The sequence below is a fragment of the Myxine glutinosa genome, chromosome 1, assembly GCF_964187855.1.
Source record: "Myxine glutinosa chromosome 1, kmMyxGlut1.1, whole genome shotgun sequence".
NCBI lineage: Eukaryota > Metazoa > Chordata > Myxini > Myxiniformes > Myxinidae > Myxine > Myxine glutinosa.
Genome location: NC_136261.1, coordinates 93,077,670 through 93,104,972, shown reverse-complemented (window position 1 = coordinate 93,104,972; position 27,303 = coordinate 93,077,670). Strand labels below are relative to the sequence as shown.

General features: G+C 43.8%; 1 protein-coding gene across 4 annotated transcripts in view; it reads right to left on the bottom strand.

Moving 5' to 3' along the window:
- The window catches only part of LOC137426267 (uncharacterized), a 63,929-nt gene that overhangs the window by 24,236 nt on the left and 12,390 nt on the right, over positions 1-27,303 (bottom strand). For 2 of the 4 annotated variants that reach the window (XM_078774672.1, XM_078774675.1), the window contains exon 1: positions 19,160-19,320. The exons of 1 other annotated variant lie outside the window; for it this stretch is intronic. In XM_078774672.1, coding sequence (XP_078630798.1) covers positions 19,160-19,305 — 146 coding nt within the window. In that variant the 5' untranslated portion in view covers positions 19,306-19,320. Of the gene's footprint in view, positions 1-6,508; positions 6,726-19,159; positions 19,321-27,303 lie in introns of those variants that run through there. One more of the 4 variants, XM_078774682.1, reaches the window with a different exon arrangement.

Genomic DNA, 27,303 nt, shown 5'->3' with positions numbered 1-27,303 from the left:
TAAGACATTGGCCATCATAAAGCTCGCAGTGTTAGTGTGAGAAATTTCTGAGGATATCCCGAAGACTCAATAGTTCAGTGGGCTGTCACAGCGTAAGTGATGAGGTCCGTGGGTTTGAGTCCCGGCTTGAGTCAGAATTTTTTCACACGAGCCCCATGTAGGAATTTATTCCTGTTTGAAATTTTATATCTATATATATGTCTGTGCAGTGTCTGTCTTGTGTTGTGTTGTGTTGTGTTGTCTTGACTTGTCACTGAACTACTCCCTCAAACTTTTGTGAAATCCTACCAAACTTCTAGTATGCACATATCTATCCCGTCTGTATGTCCTAAGGGTATTTTTTTAGAAAAAATTTCCTTTTTAACTCAACTGGACTATGTCCAGCTGAGTTTTTGTCGACACCCAGTGTCCGTCGTCCGTCGTCCGTCTGTCGTCTGTCTGTCTGTCTGTCGTTTGTAAACAATTCGACGTCTATGCTCTAAAAGTCACAAATATTGATTAACTTTGATGAAACTTGTTATGCAGCATCTTTAAGACATAAACTAGTTTGGGATTGCATTTGGGTGTTGCACGCCAAAAAATGGGCATGGCAGGGTGGCCATATTGAAAAATCAATTTTTGTCATATATTTTTAGCACATATAAACTATATAGTTTGTGGTTCTATTATGCATATTCTAACCATATTGATATAGACCAGTTGAGTTCAGGTTCCCTGGAACATCTCTAGTTTTTTTTTGGGGGGGGGGGGGTGGAGGGCAATTTTTCAACTTCAATTGTTTATAAAATGTAATATCACATATATTACAAATACATTTGTGCATTATGATTGTTTGAATTACGATTGGTGTAAACCATGACAAAACAGCAACTCAGGTACAGTCATTTATCCACTGTATATATCTATATACAGTCACGTGAAAAAGTAAGTACACCCCATGTAAAGTTTTGACTTTTTCAACATATTTCAACGTACAGCTATTTGATCTTCATTTCAACAATATTGATAGTTAAAGGTGATATAATATAACCAATATCATGAAACATTTACATTTTGTAGTCCATTGTATAATTTAAATAAACATAAATGCAAATTTCGCATGTGGAAAAAGTAAGTACACCCCATGAAATGTTTTTAAAATCTTTTTAACATATGTGGACATATCAATAGTTGACCTTCATTTAAACAGTATCAAAAGATAAAGGTGATCTAACTGAACAAAAAACAATGAAGAATTGACTTTGCAATAATTTATTCAACAAAAAATTGTTGCACAGCTCGTTTCAAATCCCCCCACAACATCTCAATGGGATTTAGATCCAGGCTTTGACTTGGCCATTCCAGAACCCTCCATTTCTTTCTTTTCAGCCATTCCTTGGTGGATTTACTGGTATGTTTAGGGTCATTGTCATGTTGCAAGGTCCACCTTCGGTTGAATTTCAACTTTCCGACAGATGGCCTCACATTATCCTCAAGCACCCTCTGGTACAATTAAGAATTCATAGTGGATTCTATGATGGTGAGCTGCCCAGGCCCTGGTGCAGCAAAGCTGCCCCAAATCATAATATTTCCACCACCATGCTTTACAGTTGGTATCAGGTTCTTGTGATCAAATGCTGTCTTTGGTTTTCGCCAAACATGTCTTCTGGTACTGTGGCCAAATTGCTCTATCTTTGACTCATCTATCCAGAGCACATTGTTCCAGAAGTGCTGGTCTTTGCCTAGGTGTTGATTGGCAAACTTTTGTCTTGCCCTGATGTTCTTTCTGGACAGCAAAGGTTTCCTCCTGGCACACGTCCCATGTCGATCAAATTTGTACAGCCTCTTTCTAATGGTAGACTTGTGCACTTTGACATCAACAGTGGCAAGAGCTACCTGTAGGTCCCTTGATGACATTCTGGGGTTCTTAGAGACTTCTTTCAGCATCTTGCGGTCTGCTCTCGGGCTGAACTTGCTGGGGTGGCCTGGCCTGAACAAGTTGGCAGTTGTTTGGAGTCTTCTCCACTTGTAGATGATCTTCTGGACAATCGAATGATTGATTTCAAATTGTTTGGAGATCTTTTTAAATCCCTTCCCAGACTCGTAGGCATCTATAACCTTCTTTCTGAAGGCCTTAGCGAGCTCTTTTGATCTAGGCATGGTGACGCCACACACTTCAACAACAAAGAGCAAACCAAACTAAATGTCTGAAGTTTAAATAAGACAGGTTCCTCCAAGATCCTCTCTAACGATGTTCTAATCATTTGCACCTGAGCTGGTGCACCTGATTCGAATTTTAGGTATTTGAAGTCGTGATAAATGTCCGGGTGTACTTACTTTTTCCACATGCGAAATTTGCATTTATGTTTATTTAAATTATACAATGGACTACAAAATGTAAATGTTTCATGATATTTGTTATATTATATCACCTTTATCTATCAATATTGTTGAAATGAAGATCAAATAGCTGTATGTTGAAAAATGTTGAAAAAGTCAAAACTTTACATGGGGTGTACTTACTTTTTCACGTGACTGTATCTGGACAGTGTCTGTTGTCACTGAACTACTCCCTGAAACTTTTGTTTCCGTGGTCGGAAGTGTTTTTAATAACGTGATGGTGGTTTTGAATCACGTGGTGGTGAGTTATTTTGAATTATGTGGTGGTGAGGTGTTTTTAAACACCCAAATCAAAATATCATGCCAAACTTCCGGTATGCACCGACTTCTCCTGTGTGTATGTCCTAAAAAAATTTTTTTAATGTTGGAGGTTCCAGGCACGGACTGTATAGTCCGTCATGGCCAGGCCTTAAATAAAAGAGAAGAAAAGTGTATGATGAAAAGTGTATGATGTTTGTTTGCAAGAAAGAGAGATTGAAGCTGGCCCGGTAGCTGTAGTTTGAGTGAGACACTAAGTAAGACCAGCAATCCTGATACAGAGAGTGTAAGATGGTTCCAGGCACCACTTTAACACTCCTAAGTCAGGATGGTAGTACTACCCTGGGCGGTTGCTGTCTACAACCTTCTACTTTAAAATGGTTGTTTTTTGGGGGGTTTTTTGAAGAAAAATATTTTTCTTTTAATTTTTTTAAAATTTGTTTTTTAGGTCAAGCATTTAATATACGGTACATATATCTATGCAGTGTCTGTCACGTTCCGTCACGTCACTGAACTACTCGCTCAAACTTTTGTGAAATCATCCCAAACTTCCTGTCTGCACCTACCCAATGTATGTGCTGAGGGGCTCCTTTTTTTTTTTTTCCTTCAACTTAAACTGCTTATAAAAATGTTAGATCATAAATATTATAAATTCATTTGTGCAAAATAAATGTTTGTATAATAATTGGTATAAATCATGACAACAAAGCAACTCAGGTACAGCCATTATCCTAAGTTAAAACAAGCCAATTCCTCTGGGGAGACATGTTGCGATGCAAGTGTAGCGAGCCAATCTACGCTATTGTACATATGCATATGCACAACTACATGACCTACGAGTACCTGTAGGGCTGATCATGTGTGATTTACGCCATCTTAATGCTGTGAGGAATGGAAAAAGTGGCAAAGGTGCTTCAGGCAAAGATTGTGATTTATAAAACTTGAAGGTTTATCTGAGAAATATTGCAATTTGCAGTTGCATTTTAAAAGTTTGGTGGTTGCTCGGATTAACCTGGAGTTTAGTTTTTATCTCACCTGGAACGAAGTTCAGGGGAGCTTATGCTATGGCGTGTTGTCCGTCAGTCCGTCCGTCAGTCCGAAAACACTTGAAACTTCCTCTTCAAAACCGCTGATGGGATTGCGACCAAATTTGGCACAAATGATACTTGTTGTGCTGTGACTAAAGTTTGTTCACGGCATTAAAAAAATCAGGTCGAAGGGGGTTTACCGGGGTCAAAGTGGATCCATGTTTGACCTCCCCCCCCCCCCCCCACCCCCCAAAAAATAGGAATTTGCTTTTTCCTCTGAAACTACACACACTATTTCGATGAAACTTGACCACAACCTTCATCACCCGTCATGTGCCGAACTCTGTTCACGACACTACGAAAATCAAAGTCTAAGTGGGTCTACGTGGGTGGGGGAGAGGGGGGGGTCAAACTAGCTCCAGGTTTGACCCCCTCAAAATAGGTATTTGTGTTCTTTTATGAAACTACACACACAATTTTTATGAAGCTTCACCACAACCTTAATCACCCATGATGTACCAATGTTTGTTCAAGGCACTAGAAAAATTGGGGTCTTAGGAGGTATATGTGGTTGGGGGAAGGGGGTTGCCCCCCAAAATAGGTATTTTTTTTCTTTGTTTAAAGTCTTATGATTATGTTAGTGTGAATCTACATGCTGCCGTGTCTTCTAGCAACCATTGAAATTGGTTTAAAATACCCTTAGTCGGAGCAGTATGCTGTTTATTCCACCAGGTGAGCGCAAGGTGTATTGCCCCTATGTTTATCAACATGAGGGCCAGTTGCTTTTGAGCAAACGTGGGTGGCAAATTCACTGTGCACAGTGGCTGATAGGGCCTTATTATTTGGTTGGTGATAAGAAGCTAAATCCAAATATAATTGTGCACATGTGATTATTCAGTGTATATAATCGTACCATATTTTCTGTTACTGTTTAAAACAGTTTTTGATTTGGTCACCACCTTCGAGTTTTTATCTCATGCTCTTGAAGCAAAAAGTGGAGTTAAGTAATTGGTTCACTTCTATCATCTGTCTGCCTGCCTGTTTGTCTGTCTCTCTACATACGTCAGTTTATGATCAAGGAACAACTTAATTTCAATTGATTGTTATATTTTTTTCAATTGACTATTTTTAATTGAACACAAATCTAAACATGAATCGGAAAATGATCCTGTAGTTTAGCAGTACTTTGGCTCTGAATTCAGCCCAATCGCGCATGTGCAGAGGGGAGTGAGATCATCATTTTTACTCTGTCGGCCTGTCAAGCAGTCAAACAGAATTGAAAATCAATACTAACAGGAAACTTAATGTTTTATGGATGTTATAAAGGACACAAACAACAGGCACGAAGGACTAATTTTATGTGTTAAATAAGGTGGTCTAAAAGATGATGCATAAATAGTGGTAAACGTCTGAAAACGTTCTTCTGAAACCTTTAAAATGTTTTTTCAATTTCAAATGAATTCTATACTTGAATACTGTAGAACACACTCACCTTCTTGATACTTTCAAAACCCTTCTGTTTAGCAGTACTTTGACAAAATACTACAGCGTTTTACGCTGTAGTTTCAATGAAATTTGCCGCTGGTAGACCCGCTGGTAGTCCTCGTTTCTTAAGACAGCACAGGGTAAGGTGTTCTATGAACTCTCTAATTTATGCTTTCTTTGTGTGTTTTGGATTTTGCCAATAAAAGATCTATGAACCACCTTTCGAGGCCATTTTTTCCCGCAGAGCAGGGGTTGGCCTTTTTCGGGCACCGTCGTCCCCTTTTTGAAGCAATGTTTTATGGCAGGATGCCAAAGAAAGATCTATGAACAGGATTAAACAATTGAATTGATATATGTGGGAAAATTACATGCCCAGACCAGGAATTGAACCCAGGTCCTTCCACATATATCAATGTAATAAAAGATCTCTCCGTCTCTCCCTCTTTAACTCACCCCCTCTCATTGCTCCCCCTTTGGACTTCGGACCTGATCGGACAGATCTCCTCTTCTTCCTTGCCACCTCATGGTGGACACAGATACCACCTTATGCCTCGCAAGTGTTCCCCTTTGTTATGGTTTGAATCTGGTATTGTCAACACCTTAGCAGGATAATGTGCCTTTGCATGACAAGTGTGTATGTGCTTCCCTACTCATTTGTCTGGCGACCACCAGATCTGTTCCGTTATTTATAGTCTTGCCTCTCTCTACCTTTTATTCATTGCTTTCACTAAAACCATTCATTTGCAATGAATGCCTTCCTGCCTTTTGCCTTCGCACACGCCTGAACCAAACACCAAATTTGATGTATTTATCATTCAAAATGGTCAAAAGACCACTCGGCATGATAGGAGACTTTAGTCCGACCCATCGATGCGACAATATCATAGGTACTGTTTCATGCCTGACTTCAATCAGGGTGTGCAAGGTAAGTTATTAGCCAGTAAAGAAAAAGTCAAAGCTTGGCTCTTTTCTCTCTTCCCCACTCTTCTCCTCCCTCCCCCAACCACAGTATTCCCATCAGCGAAGCGATGGATGGTATTTGTGTGTGCGGAATGATTTCACATAAATTCTATTCAAATAAAGCACAACACATAATATAGGGAATAAGTGAAATAAAGATGAGAGATGACGTATTGATGAGAAAATTAACCCAGTATTAAAGTACACGCAGCCCTCACCACCCATGGGTTTTCCAACTGTGCTTTAGAGTATCCACTCTTTATATTCTGTATAACACGTTGCCAACCACGGTATACAGTAATCTAACCCCCATGGTTGGTGAGGGATACCTGTATCCTGAAATGTATTGAGACATTAAAGGCCAAATAAGGAGAGAGGCAAACACAAGTAGACCCTACCTGTATGCAGACAGGAGCTCCTCTCTCTCTTCCTCACTCCACTCCCCTTCCCTTCTCTTCTCTTCCTTTCTCTTCCTGATCTCTCTTCCCCTCTCTCGCTCTCAAATTCTGCACCTCTCCCTCTGACAATGGACTGGCTCGTTCTGTTGTAATTTTGACTGTGCGCCTCCAAACGATGTACTCCACAGGCTGAAAACTGCGCCAATTGGCTGAAATGCCGATTACTTCCTCCTTCCTCATGCCCAAGCAAATACGGAGCTGCAATCCGAGCCCTTTGTCCCACGCTTTCTATTTTAGGTGTTCAATGTAAGAGGGTAGGATTATGCAACTTATGTTTGCTTTTGGTGTATTTTGATCTCAAAGAATAGTTGATTAGATAGGAGAGAGACTTCCTTGTGGTTAAATAGTAATTGAATACATAAAACAAACACTGGTGTTAAAGCATTCCCTTATACTTGTCTCACTTTTTCAATATAATATTTGAGCTTACCAATCGTGGGCAGAGCAATGTGTCAGTAATAAACTGGGAGTCAAAATGCTGAATCGACTTCACATGTAGTGTCTCTCTCAGTGGCTATCGAATGAAAAGATCAACATCATTTGAAGGAATTTTACGAGACTTGTTTGGTAAATGGTTTGAGTGTCCACTATGTAACCTGGCTGTCAGAAGTTCAATCTGACACCGGCCGAGTCACACCAACAACTTAAAATGGTATGTGCTGCTTCCTTGCTTGATGCTCAGCATTAAAAAAAAAAAGGATAGAGCACAGCCAAACAGCCAAAGGAGGAAAATAAATTAAAGCATAGGGGCAATACCCCTGGCACTCACCTGGTAGAATAAACAGTATACTGCACCGACTAAAGGTATTTTAAACAAACTTAAATGTTTGCTAGAAGACAACGCAGCATCCAAAATCATACTAACATCATCATAAGACTTTATGATGTGGATTCTATGATGGTGAGCTGCCCAGGCCCTGGTGCAGCAAAGCTGCCCCAAATCATAATATTTCCACCACCATGCTTTACAGTTGGTATCAGGTTCTTGTGATCAAATGCTGTCTTTGGTTTTCGCCAAACATGTCTTCTGGTACTGTGGCCAAATTGCTCTATCTTTGACTCATCTGTCCAGAGCACATTGTTCCAGAAGTGCTGGTCTTTGCCTAGGTGTTCATTGGCAAACTTTTGTCTTGCCCTGATGTTCTTTCTGGACAGCAAAGGTTTCCTCCTGGCACACGTCCCATGTCGATCAAATTTGTACAGCCTCTTTCTAATGGTAGATTTGTGCACTTTGACATCAACAGTGGCAAGAGCTACCTGTAGGTCCCTTGATGACATTCTGGGGTTCTTAGAGACTTCTTTTAGCATCTTGCGGTCTGCTCTCGGGCTGAACTTGCTGGGGTGGCCTGGCCTGAACAAGTTGCCAGTTGTTTGGAGTCTTCTCCACTTGTAGATGATCTTCTGGACAATCGAATGATTGATTTCAAATTGTTTGGAGATCTTTTTAAATCCCTTCCCAGACTCGAAGGCATCTATAACCTTCTTTCTGAAGGCCTTAGCGAGCTCTTTTGATCTAGGCATGGTGACGCCACACACTTCAACAACAAAGAGCAAACCAAACTAAATGTCTGAGGTTTAAATAAGACAGGTTCCTCCAAGATCCTCTCTAACGATGTTCTAATCATTTGCACCTGAGCTGGTGCACCTGATTCGAATTTTAGGTATTTGAAGTAGTGATAAATGTCCGGGTGTACTTACTTTTTCCACATGCGAAATTTGCATTTATGTTTATTTAAATTATACAATGGACTACAAAATGTAAACGTTTCATGATATTTGTTATATTATATCACCTTTATCTATCAATATTGTTGAAATGAAGATCAAATAGCTGTATGTTGAAAAATGTTGAAAAAGTCAAAACTTTACATGGGGTGTACTTACTTTTTCACGTGACTGTATCTGGACAGTGTCTGTTGTCACTGAACTACTCCCTGAAACTTTTGTTTCCGTGGTCGTGAAGTGTTTTTAATAACGTGATGGTGGTTTTGAATCACGTGGTGGTGAGTTATTTTGAATTATGTGGTGGTGAGGTGTTTTTAAACACCCAAATCAAAATATCATGCCAAACTTCCGGTATGCACCGACTTCTCCTGTGTGTATGTCCTAAAAAAATTTTTTTAATGTTGGAGGTTCCAGGCATGGACTGTATAGTCCGTCATGGCCAGGCCTTAAATAAAAGAGAAGAAAAGTGTATGATGAAAAGTGTATGATGTTTGTTTGCAAGAAAGAGAGATTGAAGCTGGCCCGGTAGCTGTAGTTTGAGTGAGACACTAAGTAAGACCAGCAATCCTGATACAGAGAGTGTAAGATGGTTCCAGGCACCACTTTAACACTCCTAAGTCAGGATGGTAGTACTACCCTGGGCGGTTGCTGTCTACAACCTTCTACTTTAAAATGGTTGTTTTTTGAAGAAAAATATTTTTCTTTTAATTTTTTTTAAATTTGTTTTTTAGGTCAAGCATTTAATATACGGTACATATATCTATGCAGTGTCTGTCACGTTCCGTCACGTCACTGAACTACTCGCTCAAACTTTTGTGAAATCATCCCAAACTTCCTGTCTGCACCTACCCAATGTATGTGCTGAGGGGCTCCTTTTTTTTTTTTTCCTTCAACTTAAACTGCTTATAAAAATGTTAGATCATAAATATTATAAATTCATTTGTGCAAAATAAATGTTTGTATAATAATTGGTATAAATCATGACAACAAAGCAACTCAGGTACAGCCATTATCCTAAGTTAAAACAAGCCAATTCCTCTGGGGAGACATGTTGCGATGCAAGTGTAGCGAGCCAATCTACGCTATTGTACATATGCATATGCACAACTACATGACCTACGAGTACCTGTAGGGCTGATCATGTGTGATTTACGCCATCTTAATGCTGTGAGGAATGGAAAAAGTGGCAAAGGTGCTTCAGGCAAAGATTGTGATTTATAAAACTTGAAGGTTTATCTGAGAAATATTGCAATTTGCAGTTGCATTTTTAAAGTTTGGTGGTTGCTCGGATTAACCTGGAGTTTAGTTTTTATCTCACCTGGAACGAAGTTCAGGGGAGCTTATGCTATGGCGTGTTGTCCGTCAGTCCGTCCGTCAGTCCGAAAACACTTGAAACTTCCTCTTCAAAACCGCTGATGGGATTGCGACCAAATTTGGCACAAATGATATTTGTTGTGCTGTGACTAAAGTTTGTTCACGGCATTAAAAAAATCAGGTCGAAGGGGGTTTACCGGGGTCAAAGTGGATCCATGTTTGACCCCCCCCCACCCCCCTCCCCCCAAAATAGGAATTTGCTTTTTCCTCTGAAACTACACACACTATTTCGATGAAACTTGACCACAACCTTCATCACCCGTCATGTGCCGAACTCTGTTCACGACACAACGAAAATCAAAGTCTAAGTGGGTCTACGTGGGTGGGGGAGGGAGGGGGGTCAAACTAGCTCCAGGTTTGACCCCCTCAAAATAGGTATTTGTGTTCTTTTATGAAACTACACACACAATTTTTATGAAACTTCACCACAACCTTAATCACCCATGATGTACCAATGTTTTTTCAAAGCACTAGAAAAATTGGGGTCTTAGGAGGTATATGTGGTTGGGGGAAGGGGGTTGCCCCCCAAAATAGGTATTTTTTTTCTTTGTTTAAAGTCTTATGATTATGTTAGTGTGAATCTACATGCTGCCGTGTCTTCTAGCAACCATTGAATTGGTTTAAAATACCCTTAGTCGGAGCAGTATGCTGTTTATTCCACCAGGTGAGCGCAAGGTGTATTGCCCCTATGTTTATCAACATGAGGGCCAGTTGCTTTCGAGCAAACGTGGGTGGCAAATTCACTGTGCACAGTGGCTGATAGGGCCTTATTATTTGGTTGGTGATAAGAAGCTAAATCCAAATATAATTGTGCACATGTGATTATTCAGTGTATATAATCGTACCATATTTTCTGTTACTGTTTAAAACAGTTTTTGATTTGGTCACCACCTTCGAGTTTTTATCTCATGCTCTTGAAGCAAAAAGTGGAGTTAAGTAATTGGTTCACTCCTATCATCTGTCTGCCTGCCTGTTTGTCTGTCTCTCTACATACGTCAGTTTATGATCAAGGAACAACTTAATTTCAATTGATTGTTATATTTTTTTCAATTGACTTTTTAATTGAACACAAATCTAAACATGAATCGGAAAATGATCCTGTAGTTTAGCAGTACTTTGGCTCTGAATTCAGCCCAATCGCGCATGTGCAGAGGGGAGTGAGATCATCATTTTTACTCTGTCGGCCTGTCAAGCAGTCAAACAGAATTGAAAATCAATACTAACAGGAAACTTAATGTTTTATGGATGTTATAAAGGACACAAACAACAGGCACGAAGGACTAATTTTATGTGTTAAATAAGGTGGTCTAAAAGATGATGCATAAATAGTGGTAAACGTCTGAAAACGTTCTTCTGAAACCTTTAAAATATTTTTTCAATTTCAAATGAATTATATACTTGAATACTGTAGAACACACTCACCTTCTTGATACTTTCAAAACCCTTCTGTTTAGCAGTACTTTGACAAAATACTACAGCGTTTTACGCTGTAGTTTCAATGAAATTTGCCGCTGGTAGACCCGCTGGTAGTCCTCGTTTCTTAAGACAGCACAGGGTAAGGTGTTCTATGAACTCTCTAATTTATGCTTTCTTTGTGTGTTTTGGATTTTGCCAATAAAAGATCTATGAACCACCTTTCGAGGCCATTTTTTCCCGCAGAGCAGGGGTTGGCCTTTTTCGGGCACCGTCGTCCCCTTTTTGAAGCAATGTTTTATGGCAGGATGCCAAAAAAAGATCTATGAACAGGATTAAACAATTGAATTGATATATGTGGGAAAATTACATGCCCAGACCAGGAATTGAACCCAGGTCCTTCCACATATATCAATGTAATAAAAGATCTCTCCGTCTCTCCCTCTTTAACTCACCCCCTCTCATTGCTCCCCCTTTGGACTTCGGACCTGATCGGACAGATCTCCTCTTCTTCCTTGCCACCTCATGGTGGACACAGATACCACCTTATGCCTCGCAAGTGTTCCCCTTTGTTATGGTTTGAATCTGGTATTGTCAACACCTTAGTAGGATAATGTGCCTTTGCATGACAAGTGTGTATGTGCTTCCCTACTCATTTGTCTGGCGACCACCAGATCTGTTCCGTTATTTATAGTCTTGCCTCTCTCTACCTTTTATTCATTGCTTTCACTAAAACCATTCATTTGCAATGAATGCCTTCCTGCCTTTTGCCTTCGCACACGCCTGAACCAAACACCAAATTTGATGTATTTATCATTCAAAATGGTCAAAAGACCACTCGGCATGATAGGAGACTTTAGTCCGACCCATCGATGCGACAATATCATAGGTACTGTTTCATGCCTGACTTCAATCAGGGTCTGCAAGGTACGTTATTAGCCAGTAAAGAAAAAGTCAAAGCTTGGCTCTTTTCTCTCTTCCCCACTCTTCTCCTCCCTCCCCCAACCACAGTATTCCCATCAGCGAAGCGATGGATGGTATTTGTGTGTGCGGAATGATTTCACATAAATTCTATTCAAATAAAGCACAACACATAATATAGGGAATAAGTGAAATAAAGATGAGAGATGACGTATTGATGAGAAAATTAACCCAGTATTAAAGTACATGCAGCCCTCACCACCCATGGGTTTTCCAACTGTGCTTTAGAGTATCCACTCTTTATATTCTGTATAACACGTTGCCAACCACGGTATACAGTAATCTAACCCCCATGGTTGGTGAGGGATACCTGTATCCTGAAATGTATTGAGACATTAAAGGCCAAATAAGGAGAGAGGCAAACACAAGTAGACCCTACCTGTATGCAGACAGGAGCTCCTCTCTCTCTTCCTCACTCCACTCCCCTTCCCTTCTCTTCTCTTCCTTTCTCTTCCTGATCTCTCTTCCCCTCTCTCGCTCTCAACTTCTGCACCTCTCCCTCTGACAATGGACTGGCTCGTTCTGTTGTAATTTTGACTGTGCGCCTCCAAACGATGTACTCCACAGGCTGAAAACTGCGCCAATTGGCTGAAATGCCGATTACTTCCTCCTTCCTCATGCCCAAGCAAATACGGAGCTGCAATCCGAGCCCTTTGTCCCACGCTTTCTATTTTAGGTGTTCAATGTAAGAGGGTAGGATTATGCAACTTATGTTTGCTTTTGGTGTATTTTGATCTCAAAGAATAGTTGATTAGATAGGAGAGAGACTTCCTTGTGGTTAAATAGTAATTGAATACATAAAACAAACACTGGTGTTAAAGCATTCCCTTATACTTGTCTCACTTTTTCAATATAATATTTGAGCTTACCAATCGTGGGCAGAGCAATGTGTCAGTAATAAACTGGGAGTCAAAATGCTGAATCGACTTCACATGTAGTGTCTCTCTCAGTGGCTATCGAATGAAAAGATCAACATCATTTGAAGGAATTTTACGAGACTTGTTTGGTAAATGGTTTGAGTGTCCACTATGTAACCTGGCTGTCAGAAGTTCAATCTGACACCGGCCGAGTCACACCAACAACTTAAAATGGTATGTGCTGCTTCCTTGCTTGATGCTCAGCATTAAAAAAAAAAAGGATAGAGCACAGCCAAACAGCCAAAGGAGGCAACCATTGCCCAGGATTGATGGGCCTAATGTCCTCCTCCTGCATTGAAGTTCTTTGTCGTGGAACTCATTATTATTATCAGGGGCATATCTACCACAAAAAGTGCAAGTAGGAGGCATGTTGCTCTCTCAATATGGAGAGGATGGTAACTCATGTTTTGCAGATGGAAATATAAACATATAAGCAAGCCAATAGGGCAATTGTGCTTGTGCCACATCTATGCAGAAGTCCGACATGTGGTCTCGAATGGTCTTATGACCCGTGATTGGATCTGCGCTGCTCTGAACCACTGGTTTGGTGCAACAGAACATGGCGATCCATTCTGGGGGCAACTGCAGCAAAATAAATTAAAGCATAGGGGCAATACCCCTGGCACTCACCTGGTAGAATAAACAGTATACTGCACCGACTAAAGGTATTTTAAACAAACTTAAATGTTTGCTAGAAGACAACGCAGCATGTAAAATCATACTAACATCATCATAAGACTTTAAACAAACAAAGGAAAAAAATACCTATTTTGGGGGGCAACCCCTCCTCCCCCAACCCCATATACCTCCTAAGACTTCAATTTTTCTAATGGCTTGAACAAACATTGGTACATCACGGGTGATTAAGGTTGTGGTCAACTTTCATCGAAATTGTGTGTGTAGTTTCTGAGAAGAAAGCAAATACCTATTTTGGGGGGCAACCCCCCATAGACCTCCAAATGGGCAGATTTTTTTAATTTCGTGAACAAACTTTGGTACATCATGGGTGGTGAAGGTTGTGATCAAGTTTCATCGAAATTGTGTGTGTAATTTCAGAGAAGAAAGCAAATACATTTTTTTGGGGTGGGGGGCAAACCTGGACCCACTTTTACCCCCTGTAGACACCCTTAAACTTTGATTTTCTTCGTGCCGTGAACAAACTTCGGTACATGCCGGGTGATGAAGGTTGTGGTCAAGTTTCATCGACATAGTGTGTGTAGTTTCAGGGCAAAAAACAAATTCCTATTTTGGGGGATCAAACCTGGATGCACTTTGACCCCGGTAAACCCCTTTTGACTCCGATTTTTTTTAATGCCGTGAACAAACTTTAGTCACAACACAACAAATATAATTTGTGCCAAATTTGGTCGCAATCCCATCAGCGGTTTTGGAGAAGAGGTTTCAAGTGTTTACGGATGGACTGACGGACTGACGGACAGACAACGCACCATCGCATAAGCTCCCCTGAACTTCGTTCCAGGTGAGCTAACCAGTAAGGATTGGATTACGAGGATTGGATTGCATATTGCAACCTGCACCACAGGCCTGGGAGAGCTTGGCTTTAGAGAAATTCCTGGACGCTCTTCCTGATCCGGAAGTTTGGGTCAATATAGAACTACAAGCCCTGACAACCGTCAACAAGGCAGCCAAGCGTGCAACCAGGTGCAGCTTTTTGCTAAAGCCTAGCCGTGTTGTGGAGTAGCCAAGTCTGCCGGTTGGTCTGCTGTGTGGAGGTGTCACATGGGGAGTACCAGCCAGCATAAAAAGGTATCACTTAAATGCGAAGAAGGATAAGCCAGAAATTGTCAGATTTTGGGCTACTTCACCACTTGAAATTCCCAATCTGACATCCTTCTGCCCAAAATGCTCTTTCATTTGTATCAGTACTCCAGTTCCCAATCCTGATTACCACTTTATCGTTGATTCCACAAGCTCTAACCTTAATTAACAGCATCTGATATGATACCTTATCAAATATCTCCTGGAAGTCAAAGTATATCACATCCAATCCACTCTCTTAATCTACTTGAAATAATTCCAACAAGTTTATGAAACAATTTCAATTTCTTAAACCCATGCTGGCTATCTTTCTATCAAATTCAAATTTTGTAAACCAGTACACCCGCACACTACGGGAGGGGCAGGAAGGGTCATTCCTCTTTGGCGTATATAGATTACAGTCAATCTATGGTCGGGTCTCAAGAACATTGGGTGTGTGTACATTTACCATGTTTCTTGTGGAGAGATCGCCAAGTGGTTTAAACATTCGAGCAATCACTCCATTCAAAACCATTAATGAACGGCTGGCTTGGCAAGCGCTGGCTAGCTGCTTGGTAAATGAGCACAACCCGGGTTTCCTCCCTTCAGCTTTGTGTTAAACAGCAGGAGCGAGTTTCAAAAGTCCGCCACGAAAAACGCGATGTTAGCGCCAGGAAGGGTCATGTTATTTACCCAACACTTGTGGGGTACATAGATTACAGTAGATATTCGCTCAGTTCTGCAAGTAAAACTTACCTCACGGATGTCGGGATTCCTCCACATTTCTATATTCAGTGTTATAAACAGTATTAGCGACTGTTTAAAAAGCTAATCATACGTGTTTTTGGTTTATAATATTTTTACCCCTGGTAGAGGCTGTTGGGCCGTTGCTCCCACGGAAACGCCATGATAAGCTATTTATAAACGTTGACTCAACGTTTGTTCAAGGAGGAAAAACACCTTGGGGAGGTGGGATATTAATGGTATTAATATTGTTTTGTAATAACATTAATATTACGCTATTATCATTAGTTTTGTTATTCGAAGCGGCCTTGGAAAAACGCCACGATGAAACTAACTTAACATGGCTATACACCTCAACACACAACCCCATTGACGGCAATGGCGGGGAAAACCCGCTCGGGGGAGAAAACCCCGTTGGGGAGGGGGGGATGCGCTACAACCTTCATTGTGTAACCCTTGGTCATCCTCTCAAGTTTGGTTGAGATTGGAAAAGTAACGACAAAATGTATTGGGGTCAAAAATTCATCAGACAGACAGAAAGACACAAATGGCATATTTTAGTATGGTGATTCTTCACGTGATCAAAGTCTCCAAGATATTATCGAAGTTAAGCAAACAGGTTTGTAGTTCTCCACCACTTCCCTGAAACCCTCTTTACAGAATGACATTACTTTAACTACTCTCCATTTATATGGTATCTGTCCTTACTCTGAGTTATTGAAGATACCAGTCTACATCTCTCTTGTTATGGCCGCCATCGAAGGTAGATAGAGGTTATGTTTTCACCCCTGTCAGTGTGTTTGTCTGTTTGTTTGTCTGTCTGTGAACAGGTTATCTTAAAAAGTTTTGGACGGATTTGGAAAAACCTTGTTGGACAGGTTGTGTGTGTGACGAGGAAGAATCGATTCAATTTTGGTGAAGATCCGGTTCTGGACCAGTTAGTGGAATTTTTAAAGTGATTCTTCACCATTGAATGCTTTGGCCAACCAGGCGGAGGTATGCTCTCTACCGAGTGCCATTCCAGTTACAATTGTTGAATCTTCAAATGTACTTATCCGATCACCCTCAGGCGGAGGTATGCTCTCTACCGAGTGCCATTCCAGTTACAATTGTTGAATCTTCAAATGTACTTATCCGATCACCCTCAGGCGGAGGTATGCTCTCTACCGAGTGCCATTCCAGTTATAATTGTTGAATCTTCAAATGTACTTATCCGATCACCCTCAGGCAGAGGATTGTTGGAAATTCCCCAAACAGGCTTCAATGGATTCTGACTGTTGACGTTCATAACACTTGAGGAAGTGAAATTTAAAGAAATTGTTTTTACATTTTTAGAAGCCAGATCCAGCTCTTTACAACCGAGTAATCAACAGTATGATTATTCATTCACAGAGTATCTGATCTCTACCTAATTGAGCTAAAACACTTTTCAATAATCGCGTGGTGCTGCAAAATCTAAAGACAGTTGAAAAGAGAGACATTGCCGAAGCTTTTCGTCTTGCACTTTTCGGGACAAACGCAAGAAAACCAGATATTAAGGATCAAAGGAATTTATACTCAGACTCAGACCTGTGGTTGCTCGGTGGCTCACTTGACCAACACTGATTGGCTAACAATAATACACATGTAGCTCGACTGTTGCTAATCGCCAATGAAACGCGCTGCTTTATTCGGTCCTCCAGCCTCTCGGGTGTGCGGCCTCCGTACGTGGCAGGTACTGCACTACCAGTAGTCACATTATTGGCAACCACCTACGACTGTAAATTGGCTCGATCCTTATTATCCGGAATTCAAGTGTTCGTCCCAAGGAATGGAAGACTAAAAGCATCGGCAATGTCTCTCTAAAACCATGTTGTATGCAGTCATATTTCTTACCTAAACAACCTATCAGCAAAATTTGTCGGATAATAAAAGAGACCTTAAAGTTTGTCTTCAACTTGTAATTTTTTTTAATACAGTGCTGTAGGTCGTGGCCTCCCCTGTATGGCGTCCCCTTTCCCTGTATGCCATATATGCTTCGAAAGTCCTTCCTTCCTCTTTTCTCCCATCTCTGACTCATTCTTTTACGCAACCCTCTCCCCACACAATTCCCTTTTGCCCCATCCTCTTCTCAATGAAACACAACCTCCCTGACCCCTAGCAATACATATATGGAGTAAACAATATTAAAATACATAAACAATATTAAAACAAAACATAAACAATTATGTGACATCAGTAAAATGAAACAAGTAAAACTAGAGCGGCACTCAGTAGAGAGCATACCTCCGCCTGGTTGGCCATATCACTCAATGGTGAAAAATCACTTAAAAAAAGAAATTCTTATATCTGAATGCATATTCAGATCTTCACCAAAATTGAATCGATTCTTCCTTGTCAGACACCCAACCGGTCCACCAGGTTTCGTCCAAATCCATCCATAACTTTTTGAGATATCCCGCAATGTATTGTTTTTGGCCCTATCTCCCAAAGACAAAGAATCACTTAAAAAATTAAATAACTCTCATATCCGAATCCATATTCAGATCTTCACCAAAATCGAATCGATTCTTCCTTGTCACACACTCAACCTGCCCACCCAGTTCAGTCCAAATCCATCCATTACGTTTTGAGATATCCCGCAATGTATAGTTTTTGGCCCTATCTCCCATTGGTGAAAAATCGCTTTAACAATTCTACTAGCCGGATCCGGATCTTCACCAAAATTGAATCGATTCTTCCTTGTCAAACACACAACGTGTCCACATAGTTTCGTCCAAAATCCATCCATAAGTTTTTGAGATATCCTGCTATGAGTTGGTTTTAGCCCGATCTCGCAATGGTGAAGAATCACTTAAAAAAATTAATAATAATACTCATATCCGAATCCATATTCAGATCTTCACCAAAATCGAATCGAATCGTCCTTCTCAGACACCAAACCGGTCCACAAAGTTTCGTCCAAATCCATCCATAACTTTTTGAGATATCCTGCTATGAGTTGGTTTTAGCCCGATCTCGCAATGGTGAAGAATCACTTTTAAAAAAATAATAATAATACTCATATCCGAATCCATATTCAGATCTTCACCAAAATCGAATCGATTCTTCCTTGTCAGACACCCAACCGGTCCACAAAGTTTCGTCCAAATCCGTCCATAACTTTCTGAGATATCCTGCTATGTATCGTTTTTGGCCCAATCTCCCAATGGGGTAGAATCACTTTTAAAACTTCTAGTAGCCGAATCCGAATCCTGAACTTCACCAAAATCGAATCATTTCGTCCATGTCACATACGCTACATCTCCGCCAAATTTCGTCCGAATCCGTCCACAACTTTTTGGGATATCCTGCAATATATCGATTTTGGCTCGATCTCCCAATGGTGAAGAATCACTTTAAAACTTCCAGTAGCCGGATCCGAATCCTGAACTTCACCAAAATCGAATCATTTCGTCCTTGTCACATACGCTACATCTCCGCCAAATTTCGTCCGAATCCGTCCACACTTTTTGAGATATTTTGTTCACAAACGGACAGACAGAGGTGAAAACATAACGTCCATCCACCTTTGGTGGCGGAGGTAATAAAAAAAACATTATATGCACTGATGATGGAAACCAACACTGTTTTGCAGTGACCCTGAAATAAATTGAGACATTTCAGAGCAATGGAGTTGAGACAAACACACAGACTTTACCTTATGTAGACAAGTGCTCTCTTTTCTCTATATATTTTCTTCTGTGTCTCTCTGCGTCCTCTCTCTCTCCCTGCGTTCAACGTTCTGTTGAAACTTTGGCTGTGAACACTATATGTACACCTCAGGCTGAAAGACTGGCGCAACATGCTGAAACACCAATCGTATCGTTTCCTCATTCCAAAGCAGTGCGAGGACCGACACGTTTTCTATTTTTAAAGTGGAAAATGTAAGATGGAAGAATTACATAACTTCTGTTTTCTTTAAGTGGATTTTAACCACAAATGTTTGTTATTTAAAGACGACAGAGACTTCTTTGTGAAAAAAACAATCCTTAAAACAAAAACAAATTGAAACACTCGAGTTAAAGTGTTCCCTTTGTGGTGAAAATGTAAGTTGAACCCAGGTGTGACGCTCACTTAAACCACTGGGCGGTGTCTATAAGACCTCGGGACGTCCGCGACTCGAGGCCACTCCTGCGACTTTATACAATGACATGTAGAATTGAATGGTACGTACCCACTTATATTCTAGGCTTGCTTGCATTGACTGATATATCCAATCTTTCTCATATGATGCCTTGATCCTGACATATATGTTGCATGGTGTATTTTACAGGATGATGTTACGATCTAATTGAAATTAAACCTATCTATGGGACGAGTTGTGGATTTGGTTGATTTTCACAACAGTTAATTTCAATTATGATCTTCGGAAATGGCAGGACACGAGTCTTGCGATGGCCGGATGAACGCAGATCACAGACGAGCGTTCCCGACATTCTCCGCGCTCCTGCGAGGCCCACCTCGGAGAAGAATGACCGGCGGAGGACCCGTCGAGCTAGCTCCAGCTACGGAGCTCCGACTACTCTCGCCGCCGGTCTACCTCGACGGGACCGGAAGCGCAAGCATTTTGCGGAACCGCGCCGTCAAAGCGCGAACTGCTCTCCTGGGGCCCGGACGCCGGAGCAGGCATGACGGACTCCGGCAAGGCGCCTGCGGAAGGAGGCCACTGGGAAATGTTCTGGGCCGCAACCCCATCGGAACGACGGACCCGCTTGGCGCCGAAGGTACGAGTCTAGCCTCGGTTGCTCGAAACGCTAATGGCTCCGTCCGAGAGAATCATCCAAGATTTGCGTGCCTCGGCCCGAGATGAGATTCCCACGCGAGTGATCACGACTCCCATGTCGGCCATGCCTCCACACGGCCGGCACACTCCGACCACTCGCTACTCGGTGGAATCGCCTCCTCCGCGCGGGCCGGCACACTCCGACCACTCGCTGCTCGGTGGAATCGCCTCCTCCGTGCGGATCGCGCCCTGCTCGTCGGGATCACGCCGTGCCTCACACGGCCGGCTCACCCTGACCACTCGCTTCTCGGTGGAACCACCTCCTCCACGCGAATCGCGCACTGCTCGTCGGAATCACGCCGTGCCTCACACGGCCGGCTCACTCCGGCTGCTCGGTGGAATCACCTCCTCCACGCGAATCCCCTCGCTGCTCGGTGGAACCACCTCCTCCGCGCGAATCGCGCACTGCTCGTCGGAATCACGCTGTGCCTCACACGGCCGGCTCCCTCCGGCTGCTCGGTGGAATCACCTCCTCCACGCGAATCGTCGTGCACTGCACCCATCGCGTGCTAATACTCTGGGAGGCCCACGATTCCGATCGCTGCTCGGAATCACCTCCTCGCCGCGAAGCCGCACGTTGCTCCCTTCGCGGGCCCTACTCGGCGAGGCCGGCGATTCCTATCGCTGCTCGCCGGAATCACCTCCTCACGCACAAATCACGCGCTGCACCATCGCTGGATGGCATCCTCACTAGGCACGACGCGCCAGTCGCGCGCGCCGCATCTTCGCTGGATGGACCCCTTTTTCACACGAAGCGTATGCGATTCCCCTTGCTGGCACTACTCTGTGGCCCCGTTGCTGCTGGTCGGAATCCCACCTACGCATGGCTTCTCAGCGAGGCCGGCGAACACCGCTGCCCGGACTCGCCTCAACGCGTGAGGCTCGTTTGGCTCCACTCGGGGACTCGCCGAGCATGGTCTTCCTAAACTTTCATCTTCTTCGGCTGTCATAACCTTAATAAACAATCTTAAAGGGTTCTAAGGGGTTCACGGTACTCGGGGATTTGTGAAATGTGATTTGTGAAATGTGATTTGTGTTGGCGTGATGTATCGTATCATGCTAGATACCGTTGATAACTACCGCACTGCGGCCGCTATTCCCCCGCTTCAACCCCGGACAAACCCTGCCCGAACCAATTGATGACGTCACCGACTAATCACGCGTTTGCTCTACGGCGTCATTAACGTAATTGCATGCTTCACGCGATCTCATCGGGGATTCGTTTACATTTCCATGTACCTTGGTAAACTACGTACCAAATGTCCTTTACGTAAACTACGTAACGCGGCGCTACCTCAAGGTCGCGCGCCCGCGCCGTTAGGGAGTACACGGTGACCTCGTGAAATGGTGACATTGAGCGTCGCGCCCGACTCCCTTGTCACCTGCGCAAGTAACGGGGGCACCATACTGCCTGCTCGCCCTTGACTCTGGGCTTGTTGTTTATCGGACAGAGCTCTTGGCTCGTATCCACGCACATTTCGAGACTGCGAGACGACTCGTATGATTCCATTTTCCCTCTGCCCCAGACTGACTGTGACTCAGACTGACCCAGACTGTGAAGGTCGTCTGACTTCGGTATGCAGCGCGCTGCTGCAACCTCGGTGGGGGGGGGGGGGGGGTGGGATCCCTGGAGGTTATTGTTGCTCGCCCGGATGCCGTCCGGTATAACGACTCCCACCTCGCCCCTTGTGGGGACGCTCGCCCGGATGCCGTCCGGTATAACGACTCCCACCTCGCCCCTTGTGGGGACCCAGGATGACGTCCATTGATGTCTTTGTGTCAATTGAGTGAGTCTTTGAGTCCATGGATGGTCGATCCGAGCCATTCAATGAAGGCGTTGAATGGATGGATTGGTCGGACATCCGTGGATGGTCAATTCAATGAAGGCGTTGAATGGATGGATTGGTCGGACATCCGTGGATGGTCAATCCATCCGGGACATCTAGCATGGATGGACAGTCCATCCGGGGCGATGGCTGTCTTTGGGTCTCTGAGTCTTTGCGTCCATGGATGGTCGATCCATCCGCGGTCCGGCTGGATCCGTGCCATGCAATGAAGGCGTTGAATGGATGGATCGGTCGGACATCCGTGGATGGCCAATCCATCCGGGACATCTAGCATGACAATCATCTCGACATCTAGACAATCCATCCGGGACAACGCTGGGACAAACAAGGTTTGTCCAGCCGGGACTCTCTCTCGGTTTGTGAATGGGACAATTCAATTCGCTTTGAATGGGACAATCCTTCCATCCGGGGCATCCTCTCGGTAGCCGGTATAGCCGATCTTCTCCGATCCTCCGCGCGCTGTACAGCAGGACAGGATTGCCATATGCATCCCGGAGGTTCTGCGCGCTTCGCTGGAGAGGCGCGTTTCGGTCGTTTTTGTCGTCCATCCGGGACGTTCTCTCGGCAGCCGGTAAAGCCGGTTTTCTCCGATCCTCCGAGCGCTGTACTGCAGGACGGGATTGCCGTATGCATCGCGGAGGTTCTGCACGCTCCGCTGGGGAGGCGCGTTCCGGTCGTTTTGTGCGTCGTCGTAATCAGCCATGCCGGTCGTTCAGGCAGCCTACGGAGGGCACTCGTGGCAAACGTTTTGCTTGAAACTATTTGCCGGAGCTTGTAATTCGTACGTGCTGCCGTCAGAGAGCGCTCGAGTCTCGTGATTTCAAAACAGGGGGACTCCGGGGTATCGCGTAACTCTCGTTATGGCTCTCGTCAGTTCTCTCCCTCGGCAATTCCATGACATGGATCTAATGTGGATCGACCATGTACCCTTGGGAGCCAAGGCAGGTACAGACTTACTGTAATGGACTTACTATAATGGCCTCCTGTCATGTAATCTTACTTACTGTTACAACTCCTAGGCCGGTACAGACTTACTGTAATTGACTTACACTGTCATGGCCTCCTGTCATGTAATCTTACTTACTGTTACAGCTTACTGTAAAGAGGCTTACTGATTTACACATCTTCCACATCGACACATCTTCCTGTAATGTGTTGCCCTGCGACGAATAGACATGGCTTACTGGTTTACACATCTTCCACATCGACACATCTGCCTGAAATGCGTTGCATTGCGACGAATGGACATTCGCTCTTCGACAAGGTACACCTTATGTAATGAGTTGCATATCGCAAAGGTACACCTTATCCAGCACATAGGCCTGTGAGACTAGACTATTGTGACCCACAGGCTCATCGTCTGCCAGTATCGGACATGTTTGCTAACCAGGCTATGAGTGCGCCTAGAGAACATCTGCCGTCCCTCCCTTCGCCTGATACACCCCTGCCTGAAGCGGTGAGGGCACTGAGGTGCCCCTCCGACACCTGCCTCCAGCGGCTACTCCGAAGCAGGGGACTCCGGATTTGGGGACGTCGTACCCGGTAGTTTCCGAACCTGTGCTGGCAGGGTAATTCGCCACACTGACCTCTACGGATGGACCGACTGACCTGTACTACTGATAATGGATTTGTTTCGTATAGCGCTTTCCAGGAAGCCCTGGGGACGCTTTGACAGTGTGCGAAACATAACACAATGGCGCAAAGACAAGAATCAATAGGGATATTTCTTTGACACCCTAATAATGATATAATGACTTCCTCTACCCATTAATGCTGACGCGCGCTCGCTTCCTGCCTAGTGGCAGCATAGTTCTAACGGCGGGGAGAATGTGGTGAAAATGTAAGTTGAACCCAGGTGTGACGCTCACTTAAACCACTGGGCGGTGTCTATAAGACCTCGGGACGTCCGCGACTCGAGGCCACTCCTGCGACTTTATACAATGACATGTAGAATTGAATGGTACGTACCCACTTATATTCTAGGCTTGCTTGCATTGACTGATATATCCAATCTTTCTCATATGATGCCTTGATCCTGACATATATGTTGCATGGTGTATTTTACAGGATGATGTTACGATCTAATTGAAATTAAACCTATCTATGGGACGAGTTGTGGATTTGGTTGATTTTCACAACACCCTTTATTACCGGAGGGGACTATAGGTTTGCACTCCATCCCTCCGTCAGTCAGTCTGTCGGGCCGTCAGTCCATCACGCAAAGAACAGCTTTCCGGACTTTTTTTTTCTAAACTCTTAACGCTAATGATTTCAAACTTGGCACATGGGTTCCTCATGATAAGTTACAGATCAAGTTCGAACTTCACGACGTTTCGATCATTTTTGACAAAGTTATGGCACTTTGAACTTTGGGAATTTCCCCAACAGTTTTCCGGACTATAATTTTGAGTGCGGTAAGTCATAATACTGTCTTCTATGACAGTGCTACCCAATGCCTGTAGGGGACATGTATTGCAGCGCAATACTCAGAATGCTTTTTGTATCTACCCATTTGATTGTCATGTTATTGCTTGGAAATCACTGCCAGAGCACCTGGGAGTAAGAAATGAATTCGCACCGAGTGCACCTCACCTCGATGCATTTGGAATCCAAAGGTCAACATCATTGGCAAATCTCAGGCAAAAACGTACAAATACAGGGCCTGGTGCTCTCTCATCGCAGACACCTATGTATGTCTACGTCCAGCGCCCCCAACTCCAATCCAATCTTACAATTCACAATCAGAATCAACATACACGACACCAGCCACATCCAAAACCTAATCCATCCCAAAATCCCAAATTTAATGGCCAGATATGGGATTTTTAGTCTTGCTAGAGGAGAGCGTCTTGTATTTGTGTCCGTTTGTTTGTCTGTCGGTCTGCACATAATGTGCTAACGTAGGCCACGCACCACCACCTGGTGGTAGCCAGGACTGTATTACACGTTATCTTTTTTTCAACTGAGTACTTTTATAAAGTATTAAAAATTAAAATGCAAGTACGTCTATAAAGTATGTGTATTAAGAACGTGAGTGCATCTATAAAGTATGTACTATTAGAAGGTGAGTGCATCTGTAAAGTATGTGCTATTAGAAGGTGAGTGCATCTATAAAGTATTGTTGCGGGTATGAGGAGTGCTTTTTTTTTTGATTGTGTGTATTGTAGTGGTAAATTGTTGTGTAACATTGGTTGGATATGGCCCCTCCTGCCTCCAGAGTTGTGTAAAGGAAAAAAGGGCGTCTCGGTAGTTAATTCCATGAAACACCACATTGAAGGACCCGATAAAACCCTTGTTCAGTAGCTTATATGTTATTATGTGTTTTAGGGTAAGGCCTTGTCTTCCATTAAAATAATACTCCATTGCACCGAATCAATTAAAAATAGCTCCCCTTCAATACTTTCATTTCCCAGCCAAACTCTCCATCTGCGGGTAAAGCAGTTCACAAGCGTGGGGTGCACGCCCTCTCATTTCGCTGCCATAGTGAATATGTGCTCCGTGCTCTGTTTGAACAGGAGGGGCGGGGTCGCCCGGGAGAGGCAAGCCCAGGGCGCGCCACGAAGGGCGGGGCTGTTCAGCCCCATGCCCAAATAAGGAAACAAGCCCGTGGGATTACCATACAAGGTCACGAAACAGAGCACGGGGGGGGGGGGGGAGGGCGGTACCGAAACCGAGGGGGGCGTGTCAGACCCGCGCTGAAGGTATGAGAGAAGGGTGCGACGATCGCTGGGACAAGCGACACGAGGGATACGGCAGAGGAGTCCAGGTGCGTAAGAGGGTTGGCAGTCCACCGGGAGAGAGTTCAGAGTTGCACCGGAGTTGCGTGAGAGATACGAAAAGCCTTTGACAAAGAGCCGCTTCAACCAGCCGCGTGAAGCCCTGACGGGGCAGCGAGTGACCCTGCCGGCGTGCGCTGTAAAGCTGAATACAAGGAGCTGCCGGCTCCTCGCCTCCCGCCCGGAGTTGACCTGCTCGCTGTGCCCTGTGATCCCACCCGCTCATCCCTCCAAACGATTCCTACCCTTCCATCCATTTGCGTACGTGAGTTTGTTCTGTTCGTGCTGTCCTGGGTAGTAAACTAAGTCAGTATAAGCTAGTAATTTGCACTGTGTTACATGCTTTTTCATGTCCGCTGTAAATACCCGTGACTGCTCTTTTTGCTTATGTGTGTGTAAATAATAATAAACCCCGTTACTCTTCTGTATGTCTTCTTCTTCCTCTTTGCATTCGTCGTCTTAGTCTTTTCCCGATTGAATAGCGGTGGCGCGATACGGCCAATGTCTGGGTGAATCGGGTGAGTCGGGGAACAACTGTTCGGCCGCGGTGCCTTCGCTCGGCAAACAACATCCATATCCGCGGACCGTAACATTATGTTCTATTAGAAGGTGAGTCCATCTATAAAGTATGTGTATTAAGAACGTGAGTGCATCAATAAAGTATGTGCTATTAGAAGGTGAGTCCATCTATAAAGTATGTACTGTTAGAAGGTGCCTGACACATTATATTTTTTCAACCAAGTATGTCAATAAAGTATGTACAATTAAAATGTGAGTATTTTAATAAAGTACTGTTATGCATTTTGGCGTAGTGATATATAGATTCAGGTAGATCTGCATAGGTAGGTGCTCCGATATTCGTGGGTAGAAAGAACCACTTCGATGTACATAAGTCACGGACCTGTTTAGCCCGAATGTCGGATTAAGTGTATATTTGTCCCGATTACGAGGAATGGAGCGTGTTAACTAGTGTATGGATTATGTTAATTCCCCTGTGTGTGGGACCTTGTGATCATCCCGTTGTCCCTTATGGCACCACACATAAACACAAGTGAGGAATCCCACCATTAAAAGCACCACACACACAAATTAAATCCCCCCCACAATAAAACCAACCGGAAGACAGGCATCAAGCACCAAGGCTAACAACCCCACCTGGTTGAACAAACATATCACAGGCAGGCCGGGAGCCACGCACGGAAGGACTCGCTATTGGGCAGGAGTCGACCAGCGAAAGGCCAGATTAACGAGGGAGCCGTGACTGGTCGCCACGTAGCAAGAAGCTACCAGCCGATTGGGGAAAGAAGGAGGAGCAGTAAGCAGCGCGCCGGTTGGCCAGATACCATCGATGACGTCAAAGGGTGGGCTGCAGGTGATCGGTGGAGAGCGAAACACT